Raw genomic sequence first — 14,084 nt, 5'->3', positions numbered from 1 at the left:
GATGTCGACTAATATTGTAAATTATTAGCTAACTGTTTTGCGCTACTTACAATATCTTAGTAGCTTAGTTGTCTTAAAATATGAATTTCAGTACTGAGAAAAGCCAAAATGTTGAGCCCGCCTTCCAGTATGGAGCTTCAAGGCACGTTTTTGGTCAACCTCGGTTTTGAAAATGACTTTTTGGAATGCTGTTTCTGGTAATATGCGACAGTTACATTCTTAAAGCAATTTCGATGCAAGAAAATGTCACCATGGTTCCTGGTTTGGATGAAACGAACTGTGAAAATAATAAGCTTTCCGCGGAATCTAACTCGTTTCAGACTGCTAAAATCCCATTAACCATTCTCTTAAAAGTCTTAACGGTTTTGCCAACTGAACTACCACATGGATAACTGGGTGCGAATGGGAATTTGATGTTAGGGAGTGAGGGTTATGAGAGGTGAAAGTTGACATAATTCGTATCAGCAGAATAAGCACATAGCTACAAAACGATTACAACTACACCGTTTGAGGTTATAAGGGGCCCGCACCACAGTAGTGTAACTAGGACGTTTTACATTTTAAGTGTCTGTGGTATGGGCCAGTAGACTGCAACCTGGACAGCCTGTGCTTAAATGCGGCCCTGACCCAGTCATGTGTTATGCGCTCTACACAAGTTGCATGACATTCCAAAAAAGGTGGGAGATTAAGATTTAACGTCCCATCGACTATGAGGCCATTAGTGATAGAGCCCAAGAGGACAACACCAGGTTAGGAAATCAGGTGTACCATGTTCAAAGGAACCATCTCGCGATACGCCTTAAGCAATGTAGGCAAACTACGGAAAACCTTAGTCTGGACATTCAGGATGAGAGTTTTAACCCCAAATATTAATTCGAAATTCCAGTTTGTTAGTTTAATCACTCGCTGATCGCATTCGACTCATAACTGTTTGAACTACAGCTTGTTTTGGTTTCCCATTTGGTAGAAAATCCGAAGAAATTCTGGTCGTATGTAAGTACACAAGCGGCAAGACGCAGTGAATACCTTCGCTGCGCAGTGCCGATGGTACTGTTACCGACGACTGTGCCGCTAAAGCGGAGTTATTGAACGCAGTTTTCCGAAATTCCTTCACCAGGGAAGACGAATGGAATATTCCAGAATTTGAAACACGAACAGCTGCTAGCATGAGTTTCTTAGAAGTAGATATCTTAGGGGTTGCGAAGCAACTCAAATCGCTTGATACGGGCGAGTCTTCAGGTCCAGATTGTATACCGATTAGGTTCCTTTCAGATTACGCTGATACAATAGCTCCCTACTTAGCAATCATATACAACCACTCGCTCACCGATAGATCTTTACCTACTGATTGGAAAATTGCGCAGGTCGCACCAGTGGTTAAGAAGGGTAGCAGGATAATCCATCGAACTACAGACCTATATCATTGACGTCGGTTTGCAGTAGGGTTTTGGACCATATACTGTATTCAAACATTATGAATCACCACGAAAGGAACGATCTATTGATACGTAATCAGCATGGTTTCAGAAAACATCGTTCTTGTGAAACGCAGCTAGCTCTTTATTCGCACGAAGTAATGGCCTCTATCGACAGGGGATCTCAATTTGATTCCGTATTTCTAGATTTCCGGAAAGCTTTTGACACCGTTCCTCACAAGCGACTTCTAATCAAGCTGCGGGCCTATGGGGTATCGTCTCAGTTGTGCGACTGGACTCGTGATTTCCTGTCAGGAAGGGCGCAGTTCGTAGTAATAGACGCCAAATCATCGAGTAAAACTGAAGTGATATCGGTGTTCCCCAGGGAAGCGTCCCGGGACCTCTGCTGTTCCTGATCTATATAAATGACCTGGGTGACAGTCTGGGCAGTTCTCTTAGGTTGTTCGTAGATGATGCTGTAATTTACCGTCTAGTAAGGTCATCCGAAGACCAGTAGCAGTTGCAAAGCGATTTAGAAAAGATTGCTGTATGATGTGGCAGGTGGCAGTTGACGCTAAATAACGAAAAGTGTGAGGTCATGCACATGAGTTCCAAAAGAAATCCGTTGGAATTCGATTACTCGATAAATAGTACAATTCTCAAGGCTGTCAATTCAACAAGTACCTGGGTGTAAAAATTACGAACAACTTCAGTTGGAAAGACCACATAGAAAATATTGTGGGGAAGGCGAGCCAAAGGTTGCGTTTCATTGGCAGGACACTTAGAAGATACAAGAAGTCCACTAAAGAGACAGCTTACACTACACTCGTTCGTCCTCTGTTAGAATATCGTTGCGCGGTGTGGGATCCTTACCAAGTGGGATTCAAAAATGGTTCAAATGGCTCTGAGCACTATGGGACTCAACTGCTGAGGTCATTAGTCCCCTAGAACTTAGAACTAGTTAAACCTAACTAACCTAAGGACATCACAAACATCCATGCCCGAGGCAGGATTCGAACCTGCGACCGTAGCGGTCTTGCGGTTCCAGACTGCAGCGCCTTTAACCGCACGGCCACTTCGGCCGGCCCAGGTGGGATTGACGGAGGACATCGAAAAGGTGCAAAAAAGGGCAGCTCGTTTTGTATTATCATGTAATAGGGGAGAGAGTGTGGCAGATATGATACGCGAGTTGGGATGGAAGTCATTGAAGCAAAGGCGTTTTTCGTCGCGGCGAGATCTGTTAACGAAATTTCACTCACCAACTTTCTCTTCCGAATGCGAAAATATTTTGTTGACCCCAACCTACATAGGTAGGAATGATCATCAAAATAAAATAAGAGAAATCAGAGCTCGAACAGAAAGGCTTACGTGTTCGTTTTTCCCGCGCGCTGTTCAGGAGTCGAATGGTAGGGAGATAGTATGATTGTGGTTCGATGAACCCTCTGCCAAGCACTTAAATGTGAATTGCAGAGTAATCATGTAGATGTAGATGTAGATATGGAAACCATTGTAATAATAGATCGTATTGTGTGTGTGTGTGTGTGTGTGTGTGTGTGTGTGTGTGTGTGTGTGTGTGTGTGAGTATGTACAATTTTGTGTGTGTGTGTGTGTGTGTGTGTGTGTGTGTGTGTGTGTGTGTGTGTGCGTGTGTGAGTATGTACAAATGTTTTATTGCAGTTCGCACCGGGCTCCCCGGAACCGATCATAGAGGTTGGTACTCGGTTCGAGCCCGGGGTGGGTCACTACCACCTGTGCCAGCCCACAGCCGTGGCGGTGGCACCGGAGCCCTCGGCTGAGGTCTTTATCGCGGACGGCTACTGCAATTCGCGCATCGTGGTGATCAACTCGCAGGGCCGATATCTTAACCAGCTGCCTCGCTTCGATGGTAATTCTCCATATAATATCATCTTTTGGGACATTGTAGCCTCACACTTATCTGCCTGCAAAAGAGGAACACTGGAGAAACTAGTATTGGCAATGTGCCATGTACTTGTGTAATACGATACTGATGTATTGTTCTTTGACCATTACAGATTTCAATATGTAACATATCCAGTGGATTTGCTATTTGTTTACCTCTCTGCAAATTCCGTCTCAACATAACTGCTCTTTAACACTTGTAACCATTTCTACAAACAGGAACAACAAGTACTGGTCAAATTTCTACATGCAGGTAACGACTGTGACACATGTTGGAACTGTGTTTCTGTTCTACACTACTGGCCATTAAAATTGCTACACCACGAATATCACGTGCTACAGACGCGAAATTTAACCGACGGGAAGAAGATGCTGTGATATGCAAATGATTAGCTTTTCAGAGCATTCACACAAGGTTGGCGCCGGTGGCGACACCTACGACATGCTGACATGAGGAAAGTTTCCAACCGATTTCTCATACACAAAGAGCCGTTGACCGGTGTTGCATGGTGAAACGTTGTTGTGATGCCTCGTGTAAGGAGGAGCAATGCGTAACATCACGATTCCGACTTTGATAAAGGTCGGATTGTAGCCTATCGCGATTGCAGTTTATCGTGTCGCGACATTGCTGCTCGCGTTGGTCGAGATCCAATGACTGTTCGCAGAATATGGAATCGATGGGTTCAGGAGGGTAATACGGAACGCCGTGCTGGATCCCAACGGCCTCGTATCAGTAACAGTCGAGATGACAGGCATCTTATCCGCATGGCTGTAACGGATCGTCAGCCACGTCTCGATACCTGAGTCAACAGTTGGGGATGTTTGCAAGACAACAACCATCTGCACGAACAGTTCGACGACGTTTGCAACAGCATGGACTATCAGCTCGGAGACCATGGCTGCGGTTACCCTTGACGCTGCATCACAGACAGGAGCGCCTGCGGTGGTATACTCAGCGACGAACCTGGGTGCACGAATGGCAAAACGTCATTTTTTCGGATGAATCCAGGTTCTGTTTACAGCATCATGATTTTCGCACCCCTGTTTGGCGACATCGCAGTGAACGCACATTGGAAGCGTGTATTCATCATCGCCATAATGGCGTTATCACCGTGCGTGATAGTATGGGGTGCTATTGGTTACACGTCTCGGTCACCTCTTGTCGCACTGACGGCACTTTGAACAGTGGACGTTAAATTTCAGATGTATTACGACCCGTAGCTCTACCCTTCATTCGATCCCTGCGAAACCCTACATTTCAGCAGGATAATGCTCGATCGCATGTTGCAGGTCCTGTGCGGCCTTTCTGGATACAGAACACGTTCGACTGCTGCCCTGGCCAGGACATTCTCCAGATCTCCCACCAATTGAAAACGTCTGGTCTATGGTGGCCGAGCAACTGGCTCGTCACAATACCCCAGTCACTACTCTTGATGAACTGTGGTATCGTGTTGAAGCTGCATGGGCAACTGTACCTGTACACGCCATCCAAGCTCTGTTTGACTCAATGCCCAGGCGTATACAGGCCGTTATTACGGCCAGAGGTGCTTGTTCTGGGTACTGATTTCTCAGGATCTATGCAACCAAATTCAGTGAAAATGTAATCACATGTCAGTTCTAGTATAACATATTTGTACAACGAATACCCATTTATCATCTGCATTTCTTTTTGGTGTAGCAATTTTAGTGGCCAGTAGTGTATTTATTTTAAGTTACAAGCTCTGCTTGGGTTAAGATTTCGGTAGACAGCAACAGTTCCTGGTTGGCTGGGGTTTCACAGAGAATGGGTCCTATGTAAGGCCCAAGTACGTCTTATTGCTACGAGAAATTCAGCTTGAGACAAACTTCAAACAGAGTCCTAGCTCGCAGCGTAGGTTGTCAACAGAACGACAACTGTCATGTAGTTATTAAGCATGCAGGAATGAATACAGCACAGTGTTGGTGTCAGAGTGCGGCAGCTTTATGCCGCTTGGAGACCACGAGATCGCGCCACGTGACATGACATGGTGGAGGAGGGAATGCCTTCGGCCCGCTGCCTGCTGAGTGCGTGTGGCGCCGCCGGTTATGAGAGTGGTCACTCTGAGTCGGTGGCTACAGCAACTTGTAGTTTTCGATATCTCTGTTTGTTTTTACAAGTAGTTGCTCTATTTTGAAACACATTTGGCTCAGTGGATTTTGCATAGTACTCAGATGTAGTACTGTCTCTAGATGAAACGCGTATCACTGTCTATATGAACGGGTCAAATGTTACTATTACTGCTGATGTTTTCTGGCGTATTTATAATCGAGTGGCGCGAAATTTAAATATAGAATTTCATCATCATCTCCTGCCTGTACTAGGTTTTGCTTGTTAATCCGAGTCTTTCCATCTGGTTTTGTGACTCCATTTGTTTCTTCATCCTCTTGCTTTGTATTTGCCTAGCATTTTGATAGTCTGTCACTCCCCATCCTACTGATGTGCTCTTTCCATTTCCTTCTGTATTCCTCAATTTCTTTCATTGATAGACATTAATCTTAATCCTGCTCTAATTTATTGTATTTCTGTTTCGTTCTTTTGTTGCGTATCCCGGTACTGCCTGAGAAACCTCATTTCTGCACTCTCGATTCTTAGTGTGCCCTTTTCGTTGCTATGAAAGTTTCACTCCCTTACATCAAAACTGAGAGTGATAGTGTTTTGTAAAATTTCAGAAGTATCACTTTTCTTACTTTTCTTTCTAAGGTTCGTCTCATAGCACCGTTCATTAAGCTAAATTTCTCTGCCTTATGCCGAAAATCAGTTTTGTCTTCATGTGATACTATGTAGTATTCCAATATTTAAAATTTCTTACTCCCGCTGCTATTTTCCCATTTATCAAAGTTTTCGACCTAATTTTGTTTTTATCATACAATAAACGCCTCCGCGTTTGTGTTGTCCTGCGAACTGATTAAAGCAGAGAATCTTTGCAGTTAATATGCTGCTCTTTGCAAATTATTCTCACTGTTAGCAATACTTGCTCGGCACCTGCTGATTGCAACGTCACTATATAGTCTGGATTTTAAATTCAAATGTTCAAATGGTGTGAAATCTTATGGGACTTAACTGCTAAGGTCATCAGTCCCTAAGCTTACACACTACTTAACCTAAATTATCCTAAGGACGAACACGCACATCGATGCCCGAGGGAGGACTCGAACCTCCGCCGGGACCAGCCGCACAGTCCATGACTGCAGCGCCCGAGACCGCTCGGCTAATCCCGCGCGGCTGGATTTTAAGATGAAGAGAGTAAAATAGTATGGCATTTGTCCATTCCAAAAGGATCTTATTTATGTAGATATTACAAAACGTTTGTGATAAACTGCAGCCTTGTCTGAAGCATGATTTGATGCTCACTCTATTCTGGTTACCACTGCCTGCAGTAGATATTTGTGATTCTTCACAATACCTGTCGTAACTTCTGTTTTGTGTGTGAGAGAGTGCAAGTAATAAACGTTTTGTTGTTGCAGCTGACATGTAGAAAAGTATATCCTGCTACATTGTCACTCCAGCACAGTAGTTAGTTTATGTAGGGTAACTACAAATATTTTATTGTCTTATTCCCAAAAATATTTCATTGGCCTAACTTTCATTAACAAAAACTGTAGAAACAGTCATAAGACCTGCATATCTTACCTTCCTAATTAGCGGGAGCCTTTAGATACTTGTTCAAATATGAACTACAATTTATTGATTGAAAACTGTCATTCCCACTTGTAAAAATTGTTGTTAGTCTTTACTTCCTTTAAAAATTGTTACCCTTTCAAAAATTAACAAACAGGTATATAAACAGCAAATCCACTAAAAGTAACACATAATATGCTGAAACAACTACTCGCGACGGAAAACTAAATCAATATTGACCTGCACAGGCAAAATTTCCATACTGGTTTCTCTACTTTCCAGTCTCGAACATTTCACCTTTCTGCGTGCAGTCGCTCACGAAAAGTACCTGCTCTGGTTACATTTGGGATTAATATATAAAATGACGTCAGGAGGAGTGTGACCACTTGCAATTTTATAATCACAGTAACTTATTTTACTTTTACAGCTCATCTCCATAATCCCTTCTTCTTTCTCTTCTTCTTCTTCCTCTTCTTAAATCTTTTTTCGGATAAAATTGTTGAGAGTTAATGCGTAATAATAATTCAGGAAAGGTCTCTTCCAAAGCTACACCTTATGTCTTTGCTTGTTTAATTACAGTTAGATTCCATCTAAAGCTTTGCTTTTTTCCCACATCTTCCGCCCGCCCGCAACGTCTTCCTCTCTTGAGCCAGCCTCTTCATCTCAGAGTCATACTTACAGCCAGCTACCACGACTGGTGTTCGATGCATTCAACCTGTATCGTCCCCTTCACTGCCTCTAGCACCATGGAAATCACTCCCTGATGCCTTAAAACATGTTCTATTATCATGTGCCTTCTTCTTGTCGGTGTTTTCCAAATATTTCATTCATCGCTGATTTTGCGCAGTATTAGTTGCCTTGTCAGTCCATTTATTCTCAAATACGTAAACTAGATGTATAGTTGTTATCGTACTATCACGCTTACAGTCGTCAGGTAACATTTAAAGTATGCTTCTTCACTAGTCAACCGTCCGATAAAGATTCTTCTTCTGCCTGTGGGCATTAGAATATAGGCCTGTTGCGACTTATTTTTATGCTTTTGGTCTTCCCATCTTTCCTATGGTCATTCCACTGTCATTTGTCTCTTGGAGTAGACAACCATTTCTTTTTAGGAACTAGCAAGGTGTACTGATGCCTCATTCTTTGCAACTCTATCCTTATTTCTACATTTATTTTCCTGCCTTTTCTCGTACAGCCAAGTGTCTATCTGAAAACATGACTTCTGCCGCATTTAATCTACTGTCTTTCTCTTTCCTTAAAGTCGTATGCCACTTACATACTCTAGAATAGAATTCGCCAAGATTTTGCACAATTCTATTCTTACTTTTTTTTATTTAAGCGTACCATTAAAGTAATTAACTCTTGCTACTTTGTTCACAGTTTTCGCTTCTACTGGAAATGGTAAGGTGTATTCTAGTGTGTAGAATAAGTTTACTGTTACTATTAATTTTTTTCTGTTACTGTGCTAAATGTAATAGGTTTTATGAGTAAGATGATTTTATTCTTGGTCGAAATAGCGAGGTCATGCCCCACAGGCATCGGGCAGAGTTCATGAGATGATTTCTGTAAGGACTCTTTCCAGCCAGCGAGTAGCACAACTGTAACTACATATTTATTATTTCGTGCCCTGTGTGTAGTTATTAATCTCCTGTAGTTAATGTCCCAAAACAGCGTCTATTACAAAATTAATATGTATGGTGGACGTGCTGCATACTTGTCGTACACCTAGATACGTGTTTTTTCTTATAATCCACCTTTCACACAGTACTGATCTATGTATCTAAGTAAATCCGTTTCATTCTTTAATCAGATAGAATGGTAATGTCTTCTCCTACAGAATGGTATACAGTTTCCGATAGTTAACTTTATAAAACTCTTTTATGTATACATAAATTTTTCTTTCTAATATTCTTTGATGTTTCCCAGCTATTTCGCTGGTTGTAAATATATTATGTACGTCTAGATTTGTTTGCTTTTCTACCAAAATATTTCTTACTATTTCGCCTTGTCTTTGGGTTATAACTTTTTAATGAATCTTTTGCGCTGTGCTGAGTAGCATCTTCACTGTAACCTTAACCATTTGATACTTGTCACTGACAGTTATTAATGACAGTAAATAGAACTGCATACGTGTCACAGCGTCCTTTAATGTTGATGCTCTTCACGTGTGTGTAGCCCTATTTCATCGTCCTGACGATACGATATTTCGACGGTCCAACTGCCCACCATCTTCAGGTGAAACTGAAGGTGCACCATCACGCCGGGACTGAGGTAACATCAGATACGGTGGCTTCTCTACACCGGGAGCAGACCGCTGCAATAATTTGCGTCTTTTTAAACGACTGTATTGAGATAATGTTCAGCGGCGGTAGATTTTTCAGGACGGGGCAAACATGTTGACGCTCCATACACCGGTCATAAACCGTGCGGACAGTCTGTCCAATATAAGCCTTCCCGCAATGGCAGGGAGTTTTTTATACTCCAGCCTTCTTGAATCTCGAATCGTCTTTAACAGATCCAGGAAGAGCTCTAGTTTTGACCAAAGGCAAAAGCGCCCTTTTAATATCGTATTTTCCAAGGATTCTTGAAATTTTCAAAGAATATACCCCGCAAAGGCTAAAAAGCAACTGATTCAGATGATGGTCCAAATTGGAAAGCATGAACAATGTGATGATCGGTACACCCATTTTGGCCTGAAAACAACCTTAAGACAATCCAGCCCCCGCGTCAAATATCAGAACCCGAAATAGTGTAGGTTCTCTTGCCTAGTGTACGTAGAATACCCATGTGTTGATGTGGTGGATGACAAGTAGTAGCATGGAGGTAACGGTTCGTATTCGACTTTTGGATCATTTTAACTGCGTTTATCCACGCATCAAAGTTTCGATGGAAATTGAAAAAGACGACAAATTACCTGTTTTGGATGTTTTTATCACACAGACAAAAAATGGGACTTTCGTACACAGTGTATACAGTAAACCTATGTATACGGACCGTTATTTCCACAACCAGTTGTTATCCACCGCATCAACGCATGGGAGATTTACGTACACTGATCAAATAGGTTTATGCTATTTCAGTTCTGATCATTTGACACACAAACTGGATTACCTTAAGGTTGTTTACAGGCAAAATGGATATACTGGGAATCACATTGTTTGTGCTTTCGAATTTGGACCACCAGGTGAACCAACAAAGGACACTTGTAAATCAATACTTTTTTATCTTTGCGGGGAGTAATTCTTCGGAAATTTCAACAATCCTCGGGAAATACGATAGTAAGGGGGTCCTCTTGCCTTTGGCCAAAACTAGAGCTCTTCTTGGATCAGTTAAGGACGATTTGGGATCGAGGAAGAATGGAGTATATAAAATTCCATGCCTTTGCGGAAAGGCTTATACTGGAGAAATTATTCGCACAGTTCATGACCGCTGTATGGAGTACCAACGTCACACACGTTTGCTTCAGCGTGAAAAATCTGCCACCGCTGAACAGTGTCTCAATGAAGGGCATAATGTGTCATTTAAAGAGAAGCAGGTTGTTGCTCCGTCTCCCCGTTACTGGGATTGTGTACTTAAGGAATCCATCGAGATATGATCATCTGATGACATTATTAATACAAATAAAGGTTTTGCTTTGAGAAAGATGTGCAATCCTGAATCAATAACTATCTGGTTTTCGTCCTGCTGCATCTTGTTGCTACTGTTCACCGCTATTGTTAATTTCTACCGCCGGCAGCGCTGCAATTCTTCGCTTCGTAGAGGGCAGTTATTGTGCTCCTCGTGCATACACGCAGCGGCCTGTTCCGGGGGTATAAAGGAGCTGCCGTATCTTTTGTTACCTCAGTCCCGGTGTGATTGTGCCCATGCAATCTCACGTGAAGATGGTGGCCAGTTGGAACGTCGCGAACGATGAAAACTGGCTGCATATCCATGAAGAGCACCAAAAAAAGTATTGCGTCGTCTCAGTTCCCAGAACTCCTGAAGATAGACGTAGACTGTGTTTATTGTATCACAGACACAGTTCCTTTGACTGTTCAGAGATGTCACTAAACACGGCCAAAGATGTAAATAACAATGCATGAGCAGCGTCTATTAGATGGAGAAGGTCCGACAGCCAATCAGTTCCAGTCATTCCACCAGGAAGGAGGTATACGGCTCGTGTTGTCTGTAGTTCAACCATGCCTAGACGGTCAATACCGCTGTTCGATCACGTCGGCATTGTTACGTTGTGTCAGGAAGGGCTCTAAGCAAGGGAAGTGTCCAGGCGTCTTGGAGTGAACCAAAGCAATGTTGTTCGGACATGGAGGAGATAACAGAGAGAGAGGAACTGTCGATGACATGCACCGCTCAGGCAGCCCAAGGGCTGCTACTGCAGTGGATGACCGCTACCTACGGATTATGGCCCGGAGGAACTCTGACAGCAAAGCCACCATGTTGAATAATTCTTTTCGTGCAGCCACAGGAGTATTGGTACAGGGGGGATTCTCGCACAACATACCGATATCCAAGATGGCGGCGATGACGTCATCCAAGATGGCGGCGTGTGGACTTGGCAACAGCGCATGACGTCATCAAAGATGGCGAGCATGACGTCAGCTGATAACGCAAGAACCGTTATCCAAGATGGCGGCTTTTGCTAGGAAAGTTCCACGCCCCCCTCCCCCAGAAAAATAGCGCAAAGTTCAAATTGCAACAGGATAATGCATCACACCTTGGTTATCACTACTAACCTAAGAAAATCGCGGGAAGATAGGTCACCTGGGCTACCTCCACTAACCTAAGTCATCCGACCACCACTTCTTCCTATGAACTGGCGCCAGGTTTGAATTTTGGCTGTAAAGAAAGGTCAGTTCTCATTCCTCTAATAATCCATGAAAATGGCGTTAAACAAAGGACACTTGGACTAACCTAAGTCACCCGACCGCCACCTCCTCCTAAGGATTCGTGGGAAAATGACTCGACCAGTGCTGGACATAAATCTTTATTTTGCATGCACCAGTCTTTATTTAAACAATTTCATGCAGCACAGCCATCCAAGTGAGTTCACCACGAGGTCTGGACTCCAACTGACCTAGTACACAGAACCACTACCAGAGGGCACTCTCATCTGTGACGTAAGATGGCGGGAAACAGTGTGTTCGCCATGAGGTCTGCACTGAAACTGACCTAGTACACAGTGCCACCACCAGAGGGCGCAGTGGTCCAAGATGGCGGCCATGACGTCAGGTGATGACACAAGTACCGTTATCCAAGATGGCGGCAAACAGTGTATTCACCACAAGGCCTAGTACATATTGACACCACCAGAGAGTGCTACTGTAGACTTGGGATGAATTTTCGCGAGTGCCATGGGCACCTGGACTTGGAAGGAAATAGTTGAAGTCTCCACCATGAACCTCAACCGACAGCCACAGTCCCATACCAACCTATGTTGTCGGGCTAACGTGTACTAATGTACACTAACATGTACTAACATGCACAAACATGTACTAACGTGCTCATTGCTCAGTGCATGACGACATTCAAGATGGCGGCTGTGATGATGCAAGTGCCACACCCCCCTGGCTGGAAGTTTGATTTTGGTGGAAGATACGTTAGTTGGGCTACATCCACTAACCTAACACCCCCTCCCCTCCCCTCCCCCAGAAAAACGGCAGGAAGTCAAATTCCAACATGATAATGCATCACAACACGGTTATCTCTACTAACCTAAGAAAATTGCGGGGAAATATTTCACTTTCGCTACCCCCACTAACCCAAGTCACACGACCGCCACCTCTTCCTAGGAACTGGCACCAAGTTTCAATTTTTGTAGTTAAGAAAAGTCAATTCGCATATCTCTACTAAGCTAGGAAAATGGCGCGAAAGAAGGGACACTTGGACTACCTCCACTAACCTATGTTATCCAACCGCCACCTCATGCTAGGAACTAGTGCAGTAAAGAACGGTTATTTGGGGCTTCTCTACTAACCTAACAAAATTGCAGGAAACAAAACTCACCTCCACTAACCAAAGTCACCCGACCGCCACCACTTCCTCAGCCTATGCTGGGCTGCTGGAGAAAGGATGGAGTGTGCTTTATTTATTTTGGAACAATTTATTTACGGATGGAGTATATTTATCACACTGACACAAAACACCCGCCCTGATATGCTTGGGGTCACAATACATAGTCTGCAGACATGGAAACTCCTCCTAAATAATGCAGCGCAGTGATGTGCCAACACGAAATCGTAAACTGTCCAAATAATGCACAGCTCAGCCTACAGATCTGCTCGCAAAATAATGCAACAGACGTGCAATCAACGTGCGCAAGCACCCTCCGCCACCCCCTGTCCACTAGACTGGACAGGATGTTAATGGCAGCCCCCGCAAAGTGACGTGGCCATCAGCTGTCAAACCACACACATACGCCCATTAAGGTCCTGCATGTATGACACGGTGGCACCGCTTTTATACTTGACACCTGAGAAATTCCTCGGGAAATACATGTTCACCTAGGCACTGGTGCTGACGCGCTGCACTGGAGCACAGACCCTCCAGGATTGCACGCACCATCACAGCTGCGTGTCGCAGCTGGATGCAGGTGAAAGTTGGTTCTATTTTCGAGTATACAGTCAGTGTTATACTGACACAGAACTCCAAAGCACACTCACGCTGGTCTCATATGCGAGACACCTCTGGACAGCACATGTCTTTACCATTGATGACAGAGGAAATTGTATAGCCACCCAGAAATAGTTAACGCTCACTTTCTTGCTGTCTCAGCTTGTATGCACGAAAATTCTTACCCTAACGGAACCTGTTCACAAAATAACGGTGAATAACCCACTCCATCATGTACTACCCTTTCTGCTCTCAACATACGCAAATGTCCTCACCGTTATGTAGAGACTTCTATATACCAGCACAATAGATTTGAATGAATCGAGCATTATGATTGGCTCTTATCGAGTTTACCCGCCGAATTACTGAAGACGCTGGTATCGAAGCACTATCCACCTTTTCTTTCTTTCTCCAGACGGAACTTTCAGCGGTAAAAGTACACTCCTGGAAATTGAAATAAGAACACCGTGAATTCATTGTCCCAGGAAGGGGAAACTTTATTGACA

At 43.6% G+C, this 14,084-nt stretch overlaps 1 protein-coding gene across 1 annotated transcript in view; it reads left to right on the top strand.

Annotated features, from left to right (window-relative positions):
• Nucleotides 1–14,084, top strand: part of LOC124616627 (peptidyl-alpha-hydroxyglycine alpha-amidating lyase 2-like) — a 184,607-nt gene that overhangs the window by 77,920 nt on the left and 92,603 nt on the right. The window contains exon 4 of the mRNA XM_047144952.1: nucleotides 3,093–3,300. Coding sequence (XP_047000908.1) covers nucleotides 3,093–3,300 — 208 coding nt within the window. The remainder of the gene's footprint in view (nucleotides 1–3,092; nucleotides 3,301–14,084) is intronic.

Source organism: Schistocerca americana, chromosome 5 (genome assembly GCF_021461395.2).
Source record: "Schistocerca americana isolate TAMUIC-IGC-003095 chromosome 5, iqSchAmer2.1, whole genome shotgun sequence".
NCBI lineage: Eukaryota > Metazoa > Arthropoda > Insecta > Orthoptera > Acrididae > Schistocerca > Schistocerca americana.
Note: the sequence above shows the minus strand (reverse complement) of the source record. Positions and strands in the feature narration are given on the sequence as shown.